This window comes from Ranitomeya variabilis, chromosome 3 (assembly GCF_051348905.1).
Source record: "Ranitomeya variabilis isolate aRanVar5 chromosome 3, aRanVar5.hap1, whole genome shotgun sequence".
Classification (NCBI taxonomy): domain Eukaryota; kingdom Metazoa; phylum Chordata; class Amphibia; order Anura; family Dendrobatidae; genus Ranitomeya; species Ranitomeya variabilis.
The window spans coordinates 760,455,382-760,479,918 of record NC_135234.1 but is presented as its reverse complement, the minus strand read 5'-3'; the positions used below and the strand labels follow the sequence as shown (position 1 = coordinate 760,479,918).

The 24,537-nt window shown below is 42.8% G+C and overlaps 1 protein-coding gene across 1 annotated transcript in view; it reads left to right on the top strand.

Annotated features, from left to right (window-relative positions):
* CAPN5 (calpain 5) overlaps nt 1-24,537 on the top strand; it is a 98,973-nt gene that overhangs the window by 33,208 nt on the left and 41,228 nt on the right. The window contains exon 2 of the mRNA XM_077298718.1: nt 4,229-4,408. Within this exon, the coding sequence (XP_077154833.1) occupies nt 4,244-4,408 (165 nt within the window). The 5' untranslated portion in view covers nt 4,229-4,243. The remainder of the gene's footprint in view (nt 1-4,228; nt 4,409-24,537) is intronic.

Genomic DNA, 24,537 nt, shown 5'->3' with positions numbered 1-24,537 from the left:
CACATGTCTTTTGGAAAACTCAAAACCAGCCTTACAATTTGCGTGTGTAAGTAAAGGCTTTTTTCTGACCACTCTTCCATAAAGGCCACCTCTATTGAGTGTAAGGCTTAATGTGGTCGTATGGACAGATATGCTAGTCTCTGCTTGTGAACTCTGCAGCTCCTTCAGGGTTACCTTTGGTCTCAGTTCTGCCTGTCTGATTAATGCCCTCCTTGCCCGGGCTGAGAGGTTTGTTATGTTATCATGTTCTTGCCAGTTGATAATGGATTACATGGTGCTTTGGGGGATCATCAGAGATTGGAATATTTTTTTTATAGCCCAACCCTGACTTGTACTTCTCAACAACTTTGTCTCGGACTTGTTTGGAGATCTCCTTGGTCTTTATGGTGGTGTTTGGAGATCTACTTGGTCTTCATGGTGGTGTTTGGAGATCTCCTTGGTTTTCATGGTGGTGTTTGGAGATCTCCCTTTTTGTCATGGTGGTGTTTGGAGATCTCCTTGGTCTTCATGGTGGTGTTTGGAGATCTCCTTTGTCTTCATGGTGGTGTTTGGAGATCTCCTTGGTCTTCATGGTGTTTGGTTAGTGGAGCCTCTTGTTAATGACTTTGCAGCCTCTGAGGCCTTACTGAAAAGGTGAAGTGTATAAAGTGACAGACATGTGGCACTTAGATTGCACACAGGTGGGCTCATTCTCACTAAGCATGTGACAAAAGGGGTGAATACATAAACACATACCAATTTTTAGTTCTTTCCTCCCATAAATTTAATTTTTTCCTGTAGTTTTCTCGCTTAACTTTACTAACTTAAAATTAAGCCAACAAAAAATGAACTTGAGTAAGTTGGTATGCATACAAAATAGGAGCAAGTTCACACTGGCCATTAAACAGATAAAACCTAAAGGTACCTTCACACTAAACGACTTTGTAACGATAACGACAACGATCCGTGACGTTGCAGCGTCCTGGATAGCGATATCGTTGTGTTTGACACGCAGCAGCGATCTGGATCCTGCTGTGATATCGCTGGTCGTTGCTGAAAGTCCAGAACTTTATTTGGTCGTCAGATCGTCGTGTATCGTTGTGTTTGACAGCAAAAGCAACGATGCCAGCAATGTTTTACAATGGTAACCAGGGTAAATATCGGGTTACTAAGCGCAGGGCCGCGCTTAGTAACCCGATATTTACCCTGGTTACCATTGTAAAAGTAAAAAAAAAAACCAATTCAGAAAGAGGAGGAGGGGGGAAGAGGAAGGGTTGAAGCTTGACACGCCGAGACATGCATCTAAGAACCGTTGCAAATGAATATAACCGGTGGGTGCCGTACCTGCTGGTGATTAACAGCTGATGTAGACGAAAGGAGAAATAGGGATTTCCAGCACATCCATCCAGTTTGAGTAAAATAACCAAAATTTATTAGGACATTTTAAAAAACAATGTTAAAAAGAAAGAGAGAAGAACTCTCTTTGCCTGACGCGTTTCTGGCGCACCACGGCGCCCTTAGTCATAGGAACTAATATGACATGAATACACAGGTTTATATATAACAGGGAACCAATCACAGACATAGCAATTAATTTCATTGGAAAAGGCTGCAGCTAAATTCAAATAACAAAACTTTACCTTATTTATCAAATGTCTTAGAAATACACAAATATCTGTTCTAAATTGCCAAAAAATCCATTAGTTATTCAATATATATAAAAAAGATCATTTTTGTAATTCATACCATGTGGATATTTGGTGTCTAAAGTTAGAATCCAAAAAGCTTCCCGCAGAGCTAATTGCTTCCTCCAATCTCCACCTCTAGGTGACTGACTGACCCTTTCAATGCCAAAAAAGGAAACTACTGCTTATAGCAGTCAATACAACAAAATCAGACAGATTATTCTCAAATATCTTCCTGTAGTCAATCAAGATAGTTCTTTGTGCACAATTCTCCAAAATGGTTGCAGGGTAGTGGCCAAAAGAGGTTGCACACTGGGGAATATTTTATCTCCCAGTATGGTGCGCCCGAGAAAAACTCCCACATCATGGCTATCAGTGAAGGGTTTCTTTAAATGTTCTGGCAATAGATGTAATGTCTGCCAATTTGCAGACAATAAGAGAACTTCTTTTTCTTCAAATCACAATGTCACTTATAATATAAAATCATTTATCAACTGTGATTCTGATCATGTTATATACTGCATAAAATGCAAAGCCTGTAATATTAGTTATATAGGTTATACCACAAGGAAAATTAAGAAAAGAATCTCTGAACATATAGCCAATGTAAAGAATAGGAATCCAAGTTATTCTGGGGCCACAAAACATTTTATTTCTGTGCACCAGGGAGATCTGTCAGATTTTTCCTTTTTTGGCATTGAAAGGGTCAGTCAGTCACCTAGAGGTGGAGATTGGAGGAAGCAATTAGCTCTGTGGGAAGCTTTTTGGATTCTAACTTTAGACACCAAATATCCACATGGTATGAATTACAAAAATGATCTTTTTTATATATATTGAATAACTAATGGATTTTTTGGCAATTTAGAACAGATATTTGTGTATTTCTAAGACATTTGATAAATAAGGTAAAGTTTTGTTATTTGAATTTAGCTGCAGCCTTTTCCAATGAAATTAATTGCTATGTCTGTGATTGGTTCCCTGTTATATATAAACCTGTGTATTCATGTCATATTAGTTCCTATGACTAAGGGCGCCGTGGTGCGCCAGAAACGCGTCAGGCAAAGAGAGTTCTTCTCTCTTTCTTTTTAACATTGTTTTTTAAAATGTCCTAATAAATTTTGGTTATTTTACTCAAACTGGATGGATGTGCTGGAAATCCCTATTTCTCCTTTCGTCTAAAAAAAAAAACCACTACATACTCACCCTCTGATGTCTGTCACGTCCCCCGGCGTCCGCACTGCTGCTCAGAGCTTCCTGCACTGAATGTGTCAGTGCCGGCCGTAAAGCAAAGCACAGCGGTGATGTCACTGGCGCTTACACAGTGCAGAGAAGCACAGCGCCGGGGGACGTGACAGACACCGGAATGTAAGTATGTACTGTTTGGTTTTTTTACTTTTACACTGGTAACCAGGGTAAACATCGGGTTACTATACGCGGCCCTGCGCTTAGTAACCCGATGTTTACCCTGGTTACCCGGGGACTTCAGCATCGTTGGTCGCTGGAGAGTGGTCCGTGTGACAGCTCTACAGCGACCACACAGCGACGCTGCAGCGATCGGCATTGTTGTCGATATCGCTGCAGCGTCACTTAATGTGACAGTACCTTAAGACAGAAGCAAAATAAACACATACCCTGCTGTGATTAAATAAGTAAAAACAATAGTGCATGTAAATAAGTGGGCCCTTAATAAACACAGCTTTTGATTGTTTTTTTTTTTAAACGTCAAGGTGTACCCAAATTTGGGTTGATCCTAATCTCTAGTATAAAAGCCTTACCATGCATCTGCGAATAAAGGCTGAGCAGGAACGGGTCCCGAATATGGACGCGCAGCAAATGGGGAACTGTTAAAATATAATGTCCAGCTCAAAGGAAGAGAGGCCACACCTTTACATGCACTAAATGCAGAAACCTAAAACTAAACCCCTAAAACATGCTCCGTGTGAACCTGCTCCTATTTTTCATGCATACCAACTTATACTCCAGTTGTTTTTTTTTCAGTTTAGCTTATTCAAACAGACATTACTATGATGCATGGATAGGTCTTAATACTAGAGGTTAGGACCTTCCCAGATTTGGGTACACCTTGACGCTGGTGGATGACTTTTACACTTTTGTTTTACGGTAAATAAAACACTGTTGGCCAAGTACCCTATTTATTTATATGCACTATTGCTTTTACTTACGGCAAGGTATATGGTTATTTTGTTTCTGTGTTAGGTTTTGTCCACTTCGCAAACTTAGACTATTCATATAGTGTACACCATAACAGTGCCAGCTCTGCAGCGTTCCCCTTAACTGTGCCTGTCGCGCCCTGCTGCTCCACATAACCGTACCAGCAGCACGCTGCACTACCAGAGGACGGGTACTCCAGAGGCTGCAAGACTCTCCACCATAATCGTTTGTTTGCACACACAACCTATATTATGAAACCAAATATTTAAAGCTCCAGCTCCGAATGTGGCATTTGACAACATAATAGGGTTTACAGTAAACTAAAAAACTAGCCAATAATCCAAAATTTGGATTATTTTACAACATTAAAAATTATTTTCTGGCTCCTTCAGGTGATCTTATGAAGAATGTTTTCGCCTTTGACTGCATTCGGGAACCAGCAGTATTACGACCTGAAGAAGGCATGCCAGAAGAAGAAGGAACTTTTTGAAGACCCCATCTTTCCTGCCAACAATGATTCCCTGTTCTACAAAACTCAGCGGGTGCAAGGCGTGCAGTGGAAGCGGCCAAAAGTAAGTGAGCGGGAAAAAGAGCTGAATGTTTACTTTTGAATTTCAGTTTACAACATAAAATTGCCTGACATTGCCATCTCCGTGTGTGGTTCCACCATTACTCCCAAGCAACATGCCCGCTGCCTTGGTGTCATACTTGATTCCGAGCTTTCATTCACCCCCCACATCCGATCACTGGCTCGCTCTTCTTATCTGCATCTCAAAAACATTTCTAGAATTCGCCCTTTTCTTACTTTCGACTCTGCAAAAACTCTTACTGTTTCTCTTATTCATTCTCGTCTGGACTATTGTAACTCTCTACTAATCGGCCTCCCTCTTACCAAACTCTCCCCGCTCCAATCTGTCCTGAATGCTGCTGCCAGGATTATATTCCTCACCAACCGTTACACCGATGCCTCTACCTTGTGCCAGTCATTACACTGGTTACCCATCCACTCCAGAATCCAGTACAAAACTATTACCCTCATCAACAAAGCGCTCCATGGCTCAGCACCACCCTACATCTCCTCCCTGGTCTCAGTCTACCACCTTACCCGTGCCCTCCACTCCGCAAATGACCTCAGGTTAGCATCCTCAATAATCAGAACCTCCCACTCCCGTCTCCAAGACTTTTCACGTGCTGCGCCAATTCTTTGGAATGCACTACCTAGGTTAATACGATTAATCCCCACAGTTGTAAGCGCCCCCTAAAAACTCACTTGTTCAGACTTGCCTACCACCTCAACGCATTAACCTAACGATCCCTGTGGGATCCTTTCAAAAAACTTAAACAATAATCAGGTTCTTCACATCATGTTCTCATACGCTTTATGCAGTTAATAGCCCTCTGTGTCTGTACTGCTACATATTCAGGCTGATAACTGGTTCATGCAGCTTTACATGAACACCCGAGCCTTACACTATGGCTGGTCCGAACAACGAAAGCAATTGTTACCATCCACCTCTCGTGTCTCCCTTTGTTCCTCATAGTTTGTAAGCTTGTGAGCAGCAGGGCCCTCATTCCTACTGGTATCTATTTTGATCTGTGTTTGTTATGCTGTAATGTCTACTGTCTGTACAAGTCCCCTCTATAATGTAAAGCGCTGCGGACTATGTTGGCACTATATAAATAAAATTATTATTATTATTATTATTATTATTATTAAAAAGTGGAGTCAGGTTATATAAACATTACATTATTTATCCTGTACTGATCCAGAGTTACATCCTGTATTATACTCCAGAGCTGCACTCACTATTCTGCTGGTGCAGTCACTGTGTACATACATTACATTACTGATCCTGAGTTACATCCTGTATTATACTCCAGAGCTGCACTCACTATTCTGCTGGTGCAGTCACTGTGTACATACATTACATTACTGATCCTGAGTTACATCCTGTATTATACCCCAGAGCTGCACTCACTATTCTGCTGGTGCAGTCACTGTGTACATACATTACATTACTGATCCTGAGTTACATCCTGTATTATACTCCAGAGCTGCACTCACTATTCTGCTGGTGCAGTCACTGTGTACATACATTACTGATCCAGAGTTACATCCTGTATTATAGTTCAGAGCTGCACTCATTATTCTGCTGGTGCAGTCACTCTGTACATACATTACATTACTGATCCTGAGTTACCTCCTGTATTATACCCCAGAGCTGCGCTCACTATTCTGCTGGTGCAGTCACTGTGTACATACATTACATTACTGATTCTGAGTTACATCCTGTATTATACTCCAGAGCTGCACTCACTATTCTGCTGGTGCAGTCACTGTGTACATACATTACATTACTGATCCAGAGTTACATCCTGTATTATACTCCAGAGCTGCACTCACTATTCTGCTGGTGCAGTCACTCTGTACATACATTACATTACTGATCCTGAGTTACCTCCTGTATTATACCCCAGAGCTGCACTCACTATTCTGCTGGTGCAGTCACTCTGTACATACATTACATTACTGATCCTGAGTTACATCCTGTATTATACCCCAGAGCTGCACTCACTATTCTGCTGGTGCAGTCACTGTGTACATACATTACATTACTGATCCAGAGTTACATCCTGTATTATACTCCAGAGCTGCACTCACTATTCTGCTGGTGCAGTCACTCTGTACATACATTGCATTACTGATCCTGAGTTACCTCCTGTATTATACCCCAGAGCTGCACTCACTATTCTGCTGGTGCAGTCACTCTGTACATACATTACTGATCCTGAGTTACCTCCTGTATTATACCCCAGAGCTGCGCTCACTATTCTGCTGGTGCAGTCACTGTGTACATACATTACATTACTTATCCTGAGTTACATCCTGTATTATACTCCAGAGCTGCACTCACTATTCTGCTGGTGCAGTCACTGTGTACATTCCATTCCATTACTGATCCTGAGTTACATCCTTTATTATACCCCAGAGCTGCACTCACTATTCTGCTGGTGCAGTCACTGTGTACATACATTACATTACTGATCCAGAGTTACATCCTGTATTATACTCCAGAGCTGCACTCACTATTCTGCTGGTGCAGTCACTCTGTACATACATTACATTACTGATCCTGAGTTACCTCCTGTATTATACCCCAGAGCTGCGCTCACTATTCTGCTGGTGCAGTCACTGTGTACATACATTACTGATCCTGAGTTACATCCTGTATTATACTCCAGAGCTGCACTCACTATTCTGCTGGTGCAGTCACTGTGTACATACATTACAATACTGATCCTGAGCAGGGCAGTTTCTAGCCCAAAAATGACACAGGGCGAGAGTAGGAAATTTCTCCCCCCCCCCCCCCCCCCCCGGCACCGAAAATAATAAACATTATTTTTGTGGGCTTGAGTAATAAATAGAGAGCAGGCTTGTATCTTCCCTTTTTTTAATAAATTATAATTTGCCTTTAACTTATATAGAACTTGGGGAAAAGGGACAAGTATGCTAATTATTAACGGTGAGAACAAAGTTGTAGGTAAATAATATCTATTAATTATTTTGGAAACAGATCCTAAAAATTGTAGGTTGCAGATTTATGAGAAACTGACTCTTCTAGATTTAGCCGCTGCAAAAGCATTAATAGCTTCCGAATAATTCAGCTTTTCTGCCAGTTCATTTTCTAATTCCAGGTCACATTTACTAATCTCTTCTAAAAGGAGATTGGCGAGACTTTCCCCAGATGTATCAGTAGCAGGACGATAGCCAATAAAATGTTCCTTTATTGCTACGTGATCATCATCTATATCAACAAATCTTAAGGTGTATGACAACTGTTCAGTGTGACCTGCATCTTGTGTGCAGTCCAACATTATTGAAAAATACTTAGATCTTTTGGCTTTTTCTAGAATACATTTCTTCACCTGAGAGGCCATCAAGCAGATAATTTCATTTTGAATTAAATTTCCACAGTAATGTGTATGGATTTCCTGGGAAGTAATTCGTTTTAAATGATCTCTCATTACTGGTTCAAATTTTCCAAGAAGCTCTATAAGCCCAAGGAAATGTCCATTATTTGGTGTAAACAATGTATTTGACGATCCTCGAAAAGCTAAATTATTGGTTGCCAGGTATACAGTTACTGCCATAACTCTTTCCAACACTTCTCGCCTGGGTGAGGATGCCACCAGACTGCCAAAGATGAGGTAAGTCAGCTGGGCCCCCTCCCGGGTTTCATGCTGTGGGGCATGCCAAATCAGCATGCCCCAAGGGTGGTTGGGGGGGGGGCAGGTGTGGGGGTCCCCATCCAAAAAAAAAGGCTAGCCCAACCCATCCCATCCCTCAGACCCCCTCACCTGTTCAGTGTGTCAGTGCCCTCTGCCCTCTGAGTCTGAGCGCGCTCAGACTGCTAAATGGGGCTGCTGGGAAGGGAAGGACTAATCCATAGGCAGGGGGTGGGCATTTTTGCTATACTGCTACCACTGTCAGACTAGACTGCAGCCTGTCCTGTCCAGCATTGAAATTGGCAACAGCCAGGCAGCCTAGTCTGACAGTGATAGTGTGTGTGCTTAGCTCTTTGATCACTGTCTCAGGGAGCGCCCGTGCTCAGCCGAGAGCGCGGCGCCCCTGCTATCAGTGTGGGAGTGGCCGAGCTGCCTCATCCTGGCTGTTCATTCTCGCTGTTCATCCAGCGCGGAGCGGAGGTGAGTCATACCTCCCAACTTTTGAAGATGGGAAAGAGGGACAAAGTTTGCGGCGCGCTTTGCGCGCCGCGGCAAATTTTAGGCCACGCCTCTGACCACACCCATTCATAATTAGTCACACCCATATCCACATCCCAACCACACCCATTTAGCACTGCCGATCACACTGTTTCATATACAATAATTATAAACAAAAAAATATGGCCACACAGTGCCCCATACTGTATAATGGCCACACATGATGCTCCATACTGTATAATGAACACACATGACGCTCCATACTGTATAATGGCCACACATGATGCTCCATACTGTATAATGAACACACATGATGCTCCATACTGTATGACCGCACATGATGCTCCATACTGTATAATGACCGCACATGATGCTCCATACTGTATAATGAACACACATGATGCTCCATACTGTATAATGGCCGCACATGATGCTCCATACTGTATAATGAACACACATGATGCTCCATACTGTATGACCGCAAATGATGCTCCATACTGTATAATGACCGCACATGATGCTCCAGACTGTATAATGACCGCACATGATGCTCCATACTGTATAATGACCCCACATGATGCTCCATACTGTATAATGACCGCACATGATGCTCCATACTGTATAATGACCGCACATGATGCTCCATACTGTATGACCGCAAATGATGCTCCATACTGTATAATGACCGCACATGATGCTCCAGACTGTATAATGACCGCACATGATGCTCCAGACTGTATAATGACCGCACATGATGCTCCAGACTGTATAATGACCGCACATGATGCTCCAGACTGTATAATGACCGCACATGATGCTCCAGACTGTATAATGACCGCACATGATGCTCCAGACTGTATAATGACCGCACATGATGCTCCATACTGTATAATGGCCGCACATGATGCTCCATACTGTATAATGGCCACACATGATGCTCCATACTGTATAATGGCCGCACATGATGCTCCATACTGTATAATGGCCACACATGATGCTCCATACTGTATAATGACCGCACATGATGCTCCATACTGTATAATGACCGCACATGATGCTCCATACTGTACAATGACCGCACATGATGCTCCATATTGTATAATGACCGCACATGATGCTCCATACTGTATAATGACCGCACATGATGCTCCATACTGTATAATGGCCACACATAATGCTCCATACTGTATAATGACCGCACATGATGCTCCATACTGTATAATGACCGCACATGATGCTCCATATTGTATAATGACCACACATGATGCTCCATACTGTATAATGACATACAGGCACGCAGCTCACACACAGGCACGCAGCTCACACGCACGCAGCTCACAAACACATGCAGCTTTGACACAAATGCATCACACACGCAGCCATCACACACACACGCAGCCATCACACACACACACACGCAGCCATCACACACACACACACGCAGCCATCACACACACACACGCAGCCATCACACACACACACACACGCAGCCATCACACACATGCAGCCATCACACACACACGCAGACATCACACACGCAGCCATCACACACACACACACACGCAGCCATCACACACACACGCAGCCATCACACACACGCAGCCATCACACACACACAGCCATCACACACACACAGCCATCACACACACACAGCCATCACACACACACAGCCATCACACACACGCAGCCATCACACACACGCAGCCATCACACACACGCAGCCATCACACACACACAGCCATCACACACACACGCAGCCATCACACACACGCAGCCATCACACACACGCAGCCATCACACACACGCAGCCATCACACACACACACGCAGCCATCACACACACACGCAGCCATCACACACACAGCCATCACACACACACACGCAGCCATCACACACACACACACACGCGCAGCCATCACACATGCAGCCATCACACACACACGCAGCCATCACACACACACGCAGCCATCACACACACACACGCAGCCATCACACACACGCAGCCATCACACACACACGCAGCCATCACACACACACACGCAGCCATCACACACACACACACGCAGCCATCACACACACACACACGCAGCCATCACACACACACAGCCATCACACACACACACGCAGCCATCACACACACGCAGCCATCACACACACACACACGCAGCCATCACACACACACAGCCATCACACACACACACCCAGCCATCACACACACACACACGCAGCCATCACACACATCACACACACACAATCTCCTCTGTGATGCAGGGGCGGCTGATGTCCATGTGCAGCTCTCTGCTGAAGTCTTCAGTCTCCTGCTCACAGCTCTGCACTATCCCGGCACCTCCCCCGTCTCTCCTTCTCTGCCGGGATAGCAGCTAAGAGCAGAAGCCGGAGCTCCGTGCACACACAGCCAGAGGTAGTGAATCGCTGACCTTTCTTCTTGATTGCTGCAGGCTCTCTCCTTCAGCGTGGCAGCGCCGCACAGGGGGCGGGAGGGGGGGGGGGTGTTGCGCGGGCGGTCAGGAGGCAGCTTTTATATAAAAAAAAAAAAAAACAGGCTCTCTCTACGTCCCGGAAGTGGGCGGGGCTTCACCGGCGGCCGCAAATTCGGGATTTTAAATGCCCGAAGCGGGACAGCGGGACCCCGGTGCCAAAGCGGGACTGTCCCGCTGAAATCGGGACGGTTGGGAGGTATGGGTGAGTGGCGGCGCCGAGGTGGCCGCAACCATTATGTGCGGTGCGGGGGGGGGGGCGCGGCGACGCGAGGCGATGATCTGACCGCTCAGCTGTCAGATTTGCAGCTGAGTTCGGGCAGGGCGCGCCCGCGCTCAGCACTGAGCGCGGCATCCGCGCCCCTGACAGCCCTTAAACAGCAGCAGCAGCGGGCAGGGGACCACCGGGGCCCGAGGCCTCTCCTGCGCCCCCCGGCCCCACGGCGCCCCGTGTGGCCGCCCTGCCCGCCCTGTTGAAGAAACGGCCCTGATCCTGAGTTACATCCTGTATTATACTCCAGAGCTGCACTCACTATTCTGCTGGTGCAGTCACTGTGTACATACATTACTGATCCTGAGTTACCTCCTGTATTATACTCCAGAGCTGCACTCACTATTCTGCTGGTGCAGTCACTGTGTACATACATTACATTACTGATGCTGTACTGATCCAGAGTTACCTACTGTATTATACTCCAGAGCTGCACTCACTATTTTGCTGGTGCAGTCACTGTGTACATACATTACTGATCCTGAGTTACATTCTGTATTATATTCCAGAGCTGCACTCACTATTCTGCTGGTGCAGTCACTGTGTACATACATTACATTACTGATCCTGAGTTACATCCTGTATTATACCCCAGAGCTGCACTCACTATTCTGTTGGTGCAGTCACTGTGTACATACATTACTGATCCTGAGTTACATCCTGTATTATATTCCAGAGCTGCACTCACTATTCTGCTGGTGCAGTCACTGTGTACATACATTCCATTACTGATCCTGAGTTACATCCTGTATTATACTCCAGAGCTGTCCTTCTCTCCCTCCCAGCATGTAGCGCGAGAGGGAGAAACTGCAGCTGCGCTCTCCTCCTTCTGCCCTCTTCCTACTGTTTTATACCAAATGGACTTGTCTGTGATTGAAGAGGGGGATTGTAAATATTCACAAAGAGGCCATAGACGGGGAAAGTGTGCTGAATATGTTCCTTTCCTTAATCACAGTAATGTACCATATATACTCGCGTATAAGCCGACCCGAGTATAAGCAGAGACCCCTAATTTTGCCACAAAAAACTGGGAAAACTTAATGACTCAAGTATAAGCAAAAGGATGGAAAATGCAGCAGCTACTGGTACATTTCAAAAATAAAAATAGGGACCAATAAAAGTAAAATTAATTGAGACATCAGTAGATTAAATGTTTTTGAATATCCATATTGAATCAGGAGCCCCAAATAATGCTCCATACAAAATACACCCCATATAATGCTGCACAAAGGTTGATTATGGCCCCATGCGATGCTGCGATTAAAAAAAAAAAAAGTGACATACTTGCCTCTTGTCCTGAGCAGGCGGGGACACCGGCACTTGCGATATTCGCCTGTCCCTGTTCCACCGCCGGGCGCCGCTCCGTCTTCCGACTCTGACTGTTCAGGCAGAGGACGGCCTGCACACTAAACATGTTATCGCGCCCTCTGACCTGAACATCACAGCCAAAGGACGCGGAAGACACAGCGCAGCGGTGGAACGGGGACAGGTGAATATCGCATGGCTCACCCTCCCCCCGTCATACTCGCCCTCCTGGCGCGGTCCCTGCTTCTCCGATGCGATGGTCTCTGATGCCGGCAGCTTATTCCGGTGTTCAGCGGTCTCTGGAATCGCTCATTAGAGTAATGTATATGCGCTCCACCCCTATGGGAGTGGAGTTGCATCCATATTCATTTAATGAGCGGTACCACGTGACCGCTGAACACAGGAAGAGCTGCAGGAGCCGGAGACCATCTGAGAAGCAGGGACTTGCAGAAGGTAAGTATGATGTGACAGCCGCCGACTCCTGCCGCTCCCCCTCCCTCGCCGCCCCCCTGGGACAATGACTCGAGTATAAGCCGATAGGGGCACTTTCAGCCTAAAAAAAATGGGCTGAAAATCTCGGCTTATACTCGAGTATATACGATTGGTTAATTTAAGTTTAATTTATTCACCTTTATTACCGATTTATGCAGGCAGTTAATCGTTAATAATTCCGTTGCCCTGTAGCTCAGGGTCGAAGGAATAGGCTGCTTCAGTCTCATACATGGAGTGATGGACACATTGTGATTGTTAAAAAATTAAAACAAATTTGAAAGCTGATGGCAATAAAATTAACTATAGTCTCCCATGTTATGAGATTTTGGGTACTTTTTCTTTTTTTTTTTTTTTTAATTACAGGTTTTCCAAGTTATGAACACTGACTTTTAATTACGGTACTCTACTTCGTACATCAATGTCCATAACATTAACACATTAAGAACAGAAAGCAAAACGTTTTTCGTTGATGAGCACTGGTCGTCCATACATGAAAACTGATTTAAGAAGTTGATTTTTAGCTTTTGAGAAGTTTCTTGATAATAATAATAATAATCTTTATTTTGATATAGCGCTAACATATTCCGCAGCGCTTTACAGGTTGCACACATTATCATCACTGTCCCCGATGGGGCTCACAATCTAAATTCCCTATCAGTATGTCTTTGGAATGTGGGAGGAAACCGGAGAACCTGGAGGAAACCCACGCAAACACGGAGAGAACATACAAACTCTTTGCAGATGTTGTCCAAGGTGGGATTTGAACCCAGGACTCCAGCGCTGCAAGGCTGCTGTGCTAACCACTGCGCTACCGTGCTGCCCGATGATCATGGGGGTCAACGTGAAAAGTCAATTGATTGTAGTACAAGGCATACGCCGTAATTTGTGGAGTGTTTTTTTCTTGTGCCTGAAAGTTGGTGCAGTATGAGAAAGGGAGACAAATTCCCATCCATCATGTCATTGTTTAACATGGACCTTAACAGGGTTTTCCAGAATTAAATATTAAAGGCCTTTTCTTAGGTCGGGGTGTGATCCTTTTATTCCTATGATCAGTAGAATGACCTCATCAGGTGAATGGGGTAAGTTACAGAATCGGATGTAAACACTGAAGACGCTAAGTCCCTTTTTATTTTTTTGAAACATTTTTTTTACAGCCACTAATAAATCTCCGCTGTTGATTCCTCAGTGTGTTTGCTCTTTCCTTGAACGCATAAATCGCCTCTTATATACAAGCATAAATTATACAGGAATTGGAGAAATGCAGCCGTTTATGTTTTGGCTCATGACTGTGTTCGGTAATGGGTTTACTTAAAACCAGAAGAGGGAGAGCATGTATCATCACTTGTTTAAAGACCAAAGAGAGCAAACTGTGCAAAAGATGTGTTCTGGGGCACAATCCATTTTGGCTCTCATTGGCAGTCTATGGACGGTCAGGCGGCTGCCCGGTCATTTGGCTGTCGGTCAGCGTACTACTTTACTAAAGCACAATGCTGAGTGTTATATGGATATCTGATGGAAAATCACATCTAAAATGTCGAGGATTTTATTTTCTCCACCACATTTAAAGGGGGATTTTATAAAAAAAACGTAAGGTTGGCCATTAGTATCCAATCGAGGCGCTCGAATTCTGATATTCCCGTCGATCAGCTGATTAACCACAGCGCCATACATTTAGTAGTGGCATTACCTGGCATTGCAGCTTGCAACAGTTGAGTCCAACTAAAAGGGGTTATCAATTTTATTTTTTTCCCAAAAAAACCCCCGGCATTTCTAAAGGTATCTAATAGAGATGAGTGAATGTGCTCAGATAAGGTGTTGTCAGAGTATGCTCATTTGCGAAGTGTCTTCTACGTGCTCGAAAAATATGTTCACGTCCCTGCAGCTGTTTGACAGCGGCAGTATATGCAGGGATTGTCTGTTAGGTAATCCTTGCATGTGTTGCAGTTGTCGAACAGCTGCGAGACTTGCAGGTGCGGGGACGCGAGCATGTTTTTCGAGCACGCCGACTACAGTCGGTTAGCACCCGAGCATGCTCAGATAACACCTTATCTGAGCACGTTCGCTCATCACTAGTATCTAAGCATGTCTTCCAATACTCTCTGCTTTTGTTCTATTCCTTAATCCAAGATCCACCATGATTTTATGTCTGTGTGAACATGACTGCTGTTCTGTATGTAGGAAACTCCATTTTCCCACAAGAGGAGATGAGAGGCCAAATCATGGAGTTCAAGGCTGTTCGTATCCATTAGAAGTCCAGCACCTGAGAGCTGCATTAACGTGCTGCAAGCTGCGCTCCTCTAAGCTATCTGCACCATTAATAAATAAATAATAAATGGGAGGCTGAGTAGGTGGTTGTGTGAATTTCCACGCTGTGTGAGTGCACAAGTGAGAAGCTGCTTCATTGCTAACAGCTTGTGCGAAGTGCCCTCGTCCGCCCTGTGCAATGAGAGGAACGCTACTGCGCATGCACAATTTTAATTTTATAGAAATAAGAGTATACCCGCTGCAAAACAGCAAATACCAACCATTCATTCTTCACTCGGCGTGCTAGCTCGGGGAAGTTATGGGTCCAGATTTCTTGTGCAAAGTGCCCTCTTTCTATCTGTGAAAAGGAGGACCGCGCTTGTGCGCATGCACCGTGCACCGGCTGCAAAATAATCAGCCGTACATGCTAGAACCAGTGGGGGAATGGGGAACGGCACAGGGGGCCCAAAAATACTTGGGGATGCAAAATTTGAAAAGGAGCGTGGAGGAGGTGGGAAAGCAGCAGTGTCTCTAGCACCAAAAATGAACGATTAGATTGCCCTGGACCTTTTGGCCGGTGCACCGGTCTCTGGGCAAGTGGCAATGTTGATGCCGATACAGTTTGGCCCTGTGGTTGAGCAGGGAGCCACCATTTCTTGTCGATGTTACAGGTCTAGGTCATATAAGACGTCCCTGCTTTGCCCCGCCTGTGCCGGACTAATGAATATAAATGTTTTTAACATATGCAAAAAAGAAAAATATAACGGCACTGCTGTGGGGCCAGACAACCATATGCTGAATGGAGTGCTTTCCGGATAGAGACCGCCTCTATGGACTCCGGGTGCTCATGCAAAAACAGGGTGTATGCAGCAAAGAAGAAAAATGCAGATAGCACTCACCGGTCCTTGAATAAAGGATGAAGTTTTAAACTTTAAAATGTCATGGCCAGAGGAACAGGTTGCTGGGATGTGTGAGCTGGTGTAAGACGGCCGTTTCGCGCCACTTAGCACTTCAACGGGTCTAGACCCGTTGAAGCGCTAAGTGGCGCGAAACGGCCGTCGTCTTACACCAGCTCGCACATCCCAGCAACCTGTTCCTCTGGCCATGACATTTTAAAGTTTGAATAAAGGATGAAGTTTTAAGGACCGGTGAGTGCTATCTGCATTTTTCTTCTTTGCTGCATAAATGTTTTTAACCTTTTGAAGATGTTGAGGCAAATGTGGTATTATTTTTGCTGGAAGCACTCTAGTGATCATTACTTAAAGGGGGAATTTATTTTAAGGGGGCACTCAGCGGGCATTATTACTTGGTTAGGGGGGTGCAAAAGTTGCACGCTATGCCAACTAAACGACGGATCTTTGGGTTACCGGGTACAGCATACTTAAATACCGGCCGTCTGATCAGACCTTCATAGCCTGTGCTGAAGAACACATCCTGGAGCAATGCTGGGGAAGATTTTTTTTTTTTTCCTGACTGTTAATAAGGGTGAGATCAGATTCATTGCGCTGCCAGAACTTTCCCACTAACATCATCATGAAGTCGATGGGATGTATCCGCATTATCGTGTCAGCAGCGCTAATGGAGGAATTAAAATCCCTTTTGGCGCCGGTCAGTAACTCTTCTCCTGCACAGGAGTGATTCTGAGGCTTCGCTGGGAATTGAGATTATTCCCACTGCTGGGAGTCATCCAGGACCCAGTGTTGTGTTGTAATGGTACCGATCGCCTTTCACCCCTCCCTGGCCAGATATCCGTATCTGCTGACTGGTCTATTGGGTTGGAGATTTTAGAATTAGGAAATCGCCTAACTAGCGATCCCTTCCTTTATCATCGCTATGTCTCCATTCAGTAGATGGAATTAAAGACGGAATAAAAGTGCGATTTATGATGGAGGCTGGCGTTATTTGAGACTCTTGGAGGACCCCATGACAGAAACCCATTTTCTTAAAAATGGATGAAGTGCGTACAGGGTGTCTGCAACGCTGTAATGGAGATTTGGTTTCTCAGGTTAATTATTAGATTGCTCTCTTCTGAAAATGATATTAGACATTGCTAGTTGTGTAATATAATCATTAGAGTGGATACAGATCAGAAAAGTCATCTTTTAATAACAGGTTCTTCCATTTTCTAGTACACTATAATATACTATAGGCCTCAGTTATCATAACAGGCCTCATCACCCATAGCAACCAATCAGAGGTCACCTTTCATTGCATCAGCTGCTTTGAAAAAATTAAAGCTGCGTTGTGATTGGTTGCTCTTAGATAACACAACCCTATTTCTCAGTTTTTATATATGAAGCCCATTGTATCAATTCATCGTCATTTTCAACGTCTCCGCTGTCAGTAAATGAGACAATTCTTGTTTCCACTTGTGAATATGTAGTCCTGCTCGTCAATTGCAAACACGAGGTGTGAACAGAGCAGGAAGCACAAATCGTACTCCAGTTTTGGGAGTTTGCGTTTCAGAAATGTTGAAGCGCCCCCCATCGCTGCCATTTCTGCTCCTTGTGAAGACTTCTCCCTACCCAATAATAAATAATAATAATAATAATAATAATAAAAATTGATCATATTTGGTATCAATGGGTCTCTAAAAATCTGATCTATCAAAATATAAAGTTATTAAATCCATAAGCTGAATGTCATAAAGAAATTAACACCATAATCGCACCTAATTTTTGGTCAACACCCCTCCCACCCAAAAAAATAGAACAAAGCAAAAATCCTATGTTTACCCCAGAGTGGCATTAAAAAAAGCAATAACCTACAGCTTGTATATACAATACAGACAAACATACATACATGAATATACAAGCTCTCATACAGCTTTACAACTGAAAAATAAAGTTACGGGTTTCAGGAAAAACAATGGTGTATATTCCTTTCTCTAAAGTTAGGAGCCATTGAATCTAGTCAATAAATTCTCGTCCGGTCGGACCCTTCTCATCTATCCAATGTTGTGCTGGCATCTTCCTTGACATCTGGAGCATTCTTTCTACCGCAGACTTTCCCGGGCCGCCAGTCTCCATATCTTCCACATACTCCAGCATACACACACACACACACACACACGGGGAGAGAGACCTTAAGGGGATTTATCTATAATCCACTTCCCAGTTCCGCTTTGGAACTTGCCGCTCTCTGGTGCCCCCCTTACCCTCAGGTCAGTCAGGGTACTGCACTTAGGGTAATTAGTTGCCAGAAAGGCTGCCTGCTATGTACTGGCTATTGGGCACGCTGCAGGGAGAGCGATTTAACTACTCCCACACAGGCGGGAACAATAATTATCAACGCCGCCGTCGCTACAAAGCCTCCCAAACGCACAGAGCAACGTATGATGCCACCAGCTCCGATTTTCCAAGGATTAACAGGTCCAGAGCCAACCCAAATCAGTAGCGTAAGTCATCTCAGAGGATGCGATAGTTCGTTTAGAGCATGACAGAGACAAGCTAGTAAATTATATATTTTATTCCAAAAAAAGGTAGGCAGTGTTTACAAGGTATAAAAAGATATTATAAAGCAGACAATATCATATGTACAATAAAAACTAGAAATAAAATGGGATTAAAATTGGAAAGAACACTTACAGGTCTTTCAGATCATTTCATCTCCTGTTTGCCCATGTGCTCAGGAGATACATCAAGTTGCATGTCACCTCTGTGTAGCAGCTGGTCCCCGGACAAAAGACACTGCAAGAATGCTGGTCTCACAAAGTTATTCCCTAGTCTAAAACCAAAGCCCTCCCCCTGTGGTGACATCACTTAGAAGCTGCAACCTCCCCTTTACTTAGGCATAGAAAGTTTTCATATTCTATCTCGCTGTATGAACCTCGTATAAGAAATACGGCAGGATCACGCGGTGCACCACGTCGGGGCTATTCTTTTAAGCATAAACATGGAGCAAATACCTGAACCGCTTATTGAGAAATCCACGCTTTGCACTCGTTGTGTTTAGCTTCTAGCGATTTCAGTGAGTGATAGATCTATCGATGGACATCCGGAATATTTAATTCTTATAGCCCTAGCCCGGATCCGTGCCACTATACATCACATTAATAGAACAAAGAAATGCCTGCAGTTTGGAAGTGGCTATACCAGTTCGGGCTAGTATTGGTTGGGAGGGGGGAATGAGTAGTTTTAGGGAGATGTCTGCTGCAGCTAAAAGCAATAAAAATTCTTCTGGGAGGGAGAAATGAGGGGTTTAGGATTCACACACACAAGCAGCAGGAGGGTGAGAAGACGGGGGGTCGGAATGGCCCTCAGCGTGTCTGGAAAGCCATGTAACCTTCTGAAACTAAACTCACAATATGACATTTTTACATTATCGTGACAACATTTTCTTTTTTTTTGTCTTGTGTTATTAATGATTAGTTTGTTTTTCACCAAATTATTAAAATTTGCACAACTGTTTCTTAAATTTTGCATAAAATAAAAAAATGTCTTTTTATTCTTTTGTAAAACGTCAGAAAATTTTATGCAGATATTTCGGATGTGTATAGTCACTCGAGAGTGAGTCTGGAATACACACGCACGAGAAGTTTGCAACTTTTTAAAAAGTCACTATTGATGAATCGGCCGACAATATCTATGAATCCCAAACTTAGCCCACAATGACTAACATAAAAATAAAAAAATACAGGTGAAGACCTATATAAAATAAGTGCAAACCCAAAGAAGAATTGCAGTAGGCGCCTATGTAAAAACGGAAGAAAAATGGCCAAAATTTGATGAAAAAATGCTCAAGTGCAGTAATGAACCAATGACCATTATTTGCATAAATTAAAGCAAGCAGATATTTATTCCCTCCTCCCTTTCACAACATGCACGCTCACAGGAGCAACGTGTAGGAAGTCTTCGTTTACCTTCTCTGCTGGAACCTCTTAGATGTTGGTGGTTGGCCAAACTGCGCCAACAGTAACCCTTTAAGCTCTTAAAGGTGAAGGCATATCACTAGGATATATAATATCATGTTTAATTAGATTGTGGACTCTGGCTGATGAATGGAGTTAGACCTTGGCTTCTGCTACAAACTGACATACCAGTGTCCGACCCCTACCAGGCGAGGGTCCACCTCTCCATCCCGGTATGATTGCACCTTGACTCGTTGACTTAGACGTTTTTATCGTTGGCTACAGATTAATTACGGTAATTTGCAGAAGTAGGAATGTGGTTTACTACGTGATCTCCCAGTTTGTCATCTTCCCTGTGTATGGCCGGTTATATAAACCTCTTATGCGTCGCTTACATTTCGCATGGCAGGAGCAGTGAAATACGCCCTTGTCACTTGGAGGGGACACATTACATACATTCCTTCCCTGGACTCTGTGGATTTCCTGTACAATTCATGGTCTGTTGACATGTTGACCCCTCTGGTTTGTCTGCTCTGCTGTGATTAATAGGGGGATAATGACGCTACACAGACTGTCGGGGTCCTGACGTTCACACTTGAGATGAACAGACCCATGATATTATCAGTGACTAACAGTAACTCATCAACAGTTCCCTCTCCTCTCCAGCAGTTTATATTTGTGTCTGCACAGAATGAAAAATGGGTCTAAAAGTTTACTGGAAAATTGGTCCTGGGGCCCGGATTTTGCTCCCTGCCCTTCATGTGTCTGTGCTTGGAGCTGGTGAAGAATGACGCCAGGAGAGGTCATTATGGCCGCATCCATTTGGTCATGGGCAGGTTCCAGCAGTGGAGGGCACACATGTAAGATGTGTACATGAGACTTTGCACTGACTACTGGGGGAAGGAGGGGGGATTTTTTTTTTTTTTTTTTTTTTTTTTAAACCACCGTGAAACCGTCTAATAAACCTTCCCATTATTATAGGGATCCTGCCGCTCACACTCCACACAGTGCAGATATTGATATTCTTGTGAGAAATAGGCTATAATATTAGTCTGGAGAACCCCAGTAGAGATGGATGGTGGCCATATTGATTGTCACCCAGCTTACCTAAATGAAACCGATGGCAAACCATTCTGATTACGGTAGCTTTGTATAGAAAACTGTCCATGATTCATGGTGGTTACAGGTGTAGATCCCCACATCTCGCCAGAGACAGCACTGCCCTTTATAAATATCTTTGTCTAACAACATAATCCAATCTACTGATTCATTAGAGCTCTGGCTGCAGCTCCTAAGCTGCCATTTAATCCTACAACTTGTCCATGTAAAGCTGAACATCGTATTCATCCAATTATCATCGCTAAGGAACAGAAAATGTACAAAAAGACAGATGTAAGTAACAGTGATAACAAATGGCGGAAAATAATATCTGTATACAAGAATAAAAGTATTAAGTCACTGCCAAGTATGTACAAGAATATAACTACTATAATACTGCCCCTATGTACAAGAATATAACTACTATAATACTGCCCCTATGTACAACAATATAACTCCTATAATACTGCCCCTATATACAAGAATATAACTACTATAGTACTGCTCCTATGTACAAGAATATAACTACTATAATACTGCTCCTATGTACAAGAATATAACTACTATAATACTGCCCCCTATGTACAAGAATATAACTACTATAATACTGCCCCCTATGTACAAGAATATAACTACTATAATACTGCCTCCTATGTACAGGAATATAACTACTATAATACTGCCCCTATGTACAAGAATATAACTACTATAATACTGCCCCTATGTACAAGAATATAACTACTATAATACTCTCCTATGTACAAGAATATAACTACTATAATACTGCTCCTATGTACAAGAATATAACTACTATAATACTCTCCTATGTACAAGAATATAACTACTATAAAACTGTCCCTATGTACAAGAATATAACTACTATAATACTGCCTCCTATGTACAAGAATATAACTACTATAATACTGCCCCTATGTACAAGAATATATCTACTATAATACTGCCCCTATGTACAAGAATATAACTACTATAATACTGCTCCTATGTACAAGAATATAACTACTATAATACTGCTCCTATGTACAAGAATATAACTACTATATAATACTCCTCCTATGTACAAGAATATAACTACTATAATACTGCCCCTATGTACAAGAATATAACTACTATAATACTGCTCCTATGTACAAGAATATAACTACTATAATACTGCTCCTATGTACAAGAATATAACTACTATAATACTGCCCCCTATGTACAAGAATATAACTACTATAATACTGCTCCTATGTACAAGAATATAACTACTATAATACTCTCCTATGTACAAGAATATAACTACTATAAAACTGTCCCTATGTACAAGAATATAACTACTATAATACTGCCTCCTATGTACAAGAATATAACTACTATAATACTGCCCCTATGTACAAGAATATATCTACTATAATACTGCCCCTATGTACAAGAATATAACTACTATAATACTGCTCCTATGTACAAGAATATAACTACTATAATACTGCTCCTATGTACAAGAATATAACTACTATATAATACTCCTCCTATGTACAAGAATATAACTACTATAATACTGCCCCTATGTACAAGAATATAACTACTATAATACTGCTCCTATGTACAAGAATATAACTACTATAATACTGCTCCTATGTACAAGAATATAACTACTATAATACTGCCCCCTATGTACAAGAATATAACTACTATAATACTGCTCCTATGTACAAGAATATAACTACTATAATACTGCTCCCTATGTACAAGAATATAACTACTATAATACTGCCCCCTATGTACAAGAATATAACTACTATAATACTGCTCCTATGTGCAAGAATATAACTACTATAATACTCTCCTATGTACAAGAATATAACTACTATAAAACTGTCCCTATGTACAAGAATATAACTACTATAATACTGCCTCCTATGTACAAGAATATAACTACTATAATACTGCCCCTATGTACAAGAATATATCTACTATAATACTGCCCCTATGTACAAGAATATAACTACTATAATACTGCTCCTATGTACAAGAATATAACTACTATAATACTGCTCCTATGTACAAGAATATAACTACTATATAATACTCCTCCTATGTACAAGAATATAACTACTATAATACTGCCCCTATGTACAAGAATATAACTACTATAATACTGCCCCTATGTACAAGAATATAACTACTATAAAACTGTCCCTATGTACAATAACATAACTACTATAATACTGCTGCAATGTAAAATAAAGGCAGAATCGTTTGGAGGCCTTTCATAGGCTAGTATATATTTTTTTTTATTCTTTGTGGGAGTTGCATACACATTTGGTCTTGGAGTATTGAGGAATAGCATTCTAGTACAATGAAGAGCTGGAGGGTTGGTGTCATTGGTTATTTCGCACACAGAACATTCTCTTGTTTCAGTTCTCTATAAAATGAATTCATGATGAATTGTTTTCATGGCGGTCATGAATGTACAAAGTTTTCTTTATTGCTTGATGAACATTGGCTCTACAGTACATACTGCAAATGTTGATGACCGATTGCTCAGCTGCAGTACCCAATAACTGCCACTACGTAGTGCATGGCGCTGTGCTGTTCTGACTCCATCCACTGTTTATCTACAGTGACCTTCGGAGCTGAAAGCAGCTGACCAATGAGATTGCTGGGTGTTGGACAGCCATTGATTTCTGATATCTAACGAGTTTGTCAAAAATTCAAGTTTAATTTCTTAGAAATCAATATGCAAAATACAATAATACTGATAAGACGAACCAAAACTTCATATAAGACCAGACATGGGATTTTTAATATTTGGAAACTATAGCACCAACTCCAACTAAACATACCATATATAGTGCTTTTTCATTCCCTTTTCTCCTTCTATGGATAATTGTCAGGTTACACATACCGTTATAGATTAACCATATGAGTGGAGCTCTGGAGTATACAGGAGTATACAGGATGTAACTCAGGATCAGTAATGTAATGTATGTACACAGTGACTGCACCAGCAGAATAGTGATCGCAGCTCTAGAATATAACACAGGATGTAACTCCGGATCAGTAATGTAATGTATGTACACAGTGACTGCACCAGCAGAATAGTGATCGCAGCTCTAGAATATAACACAGGATGTAACTCCGGATCAGTAATGTAATGTATGTACACAGCGACTCCACCAGCAGAATAGTGAGTGCAGCTCTGGAGTATAATACAGCA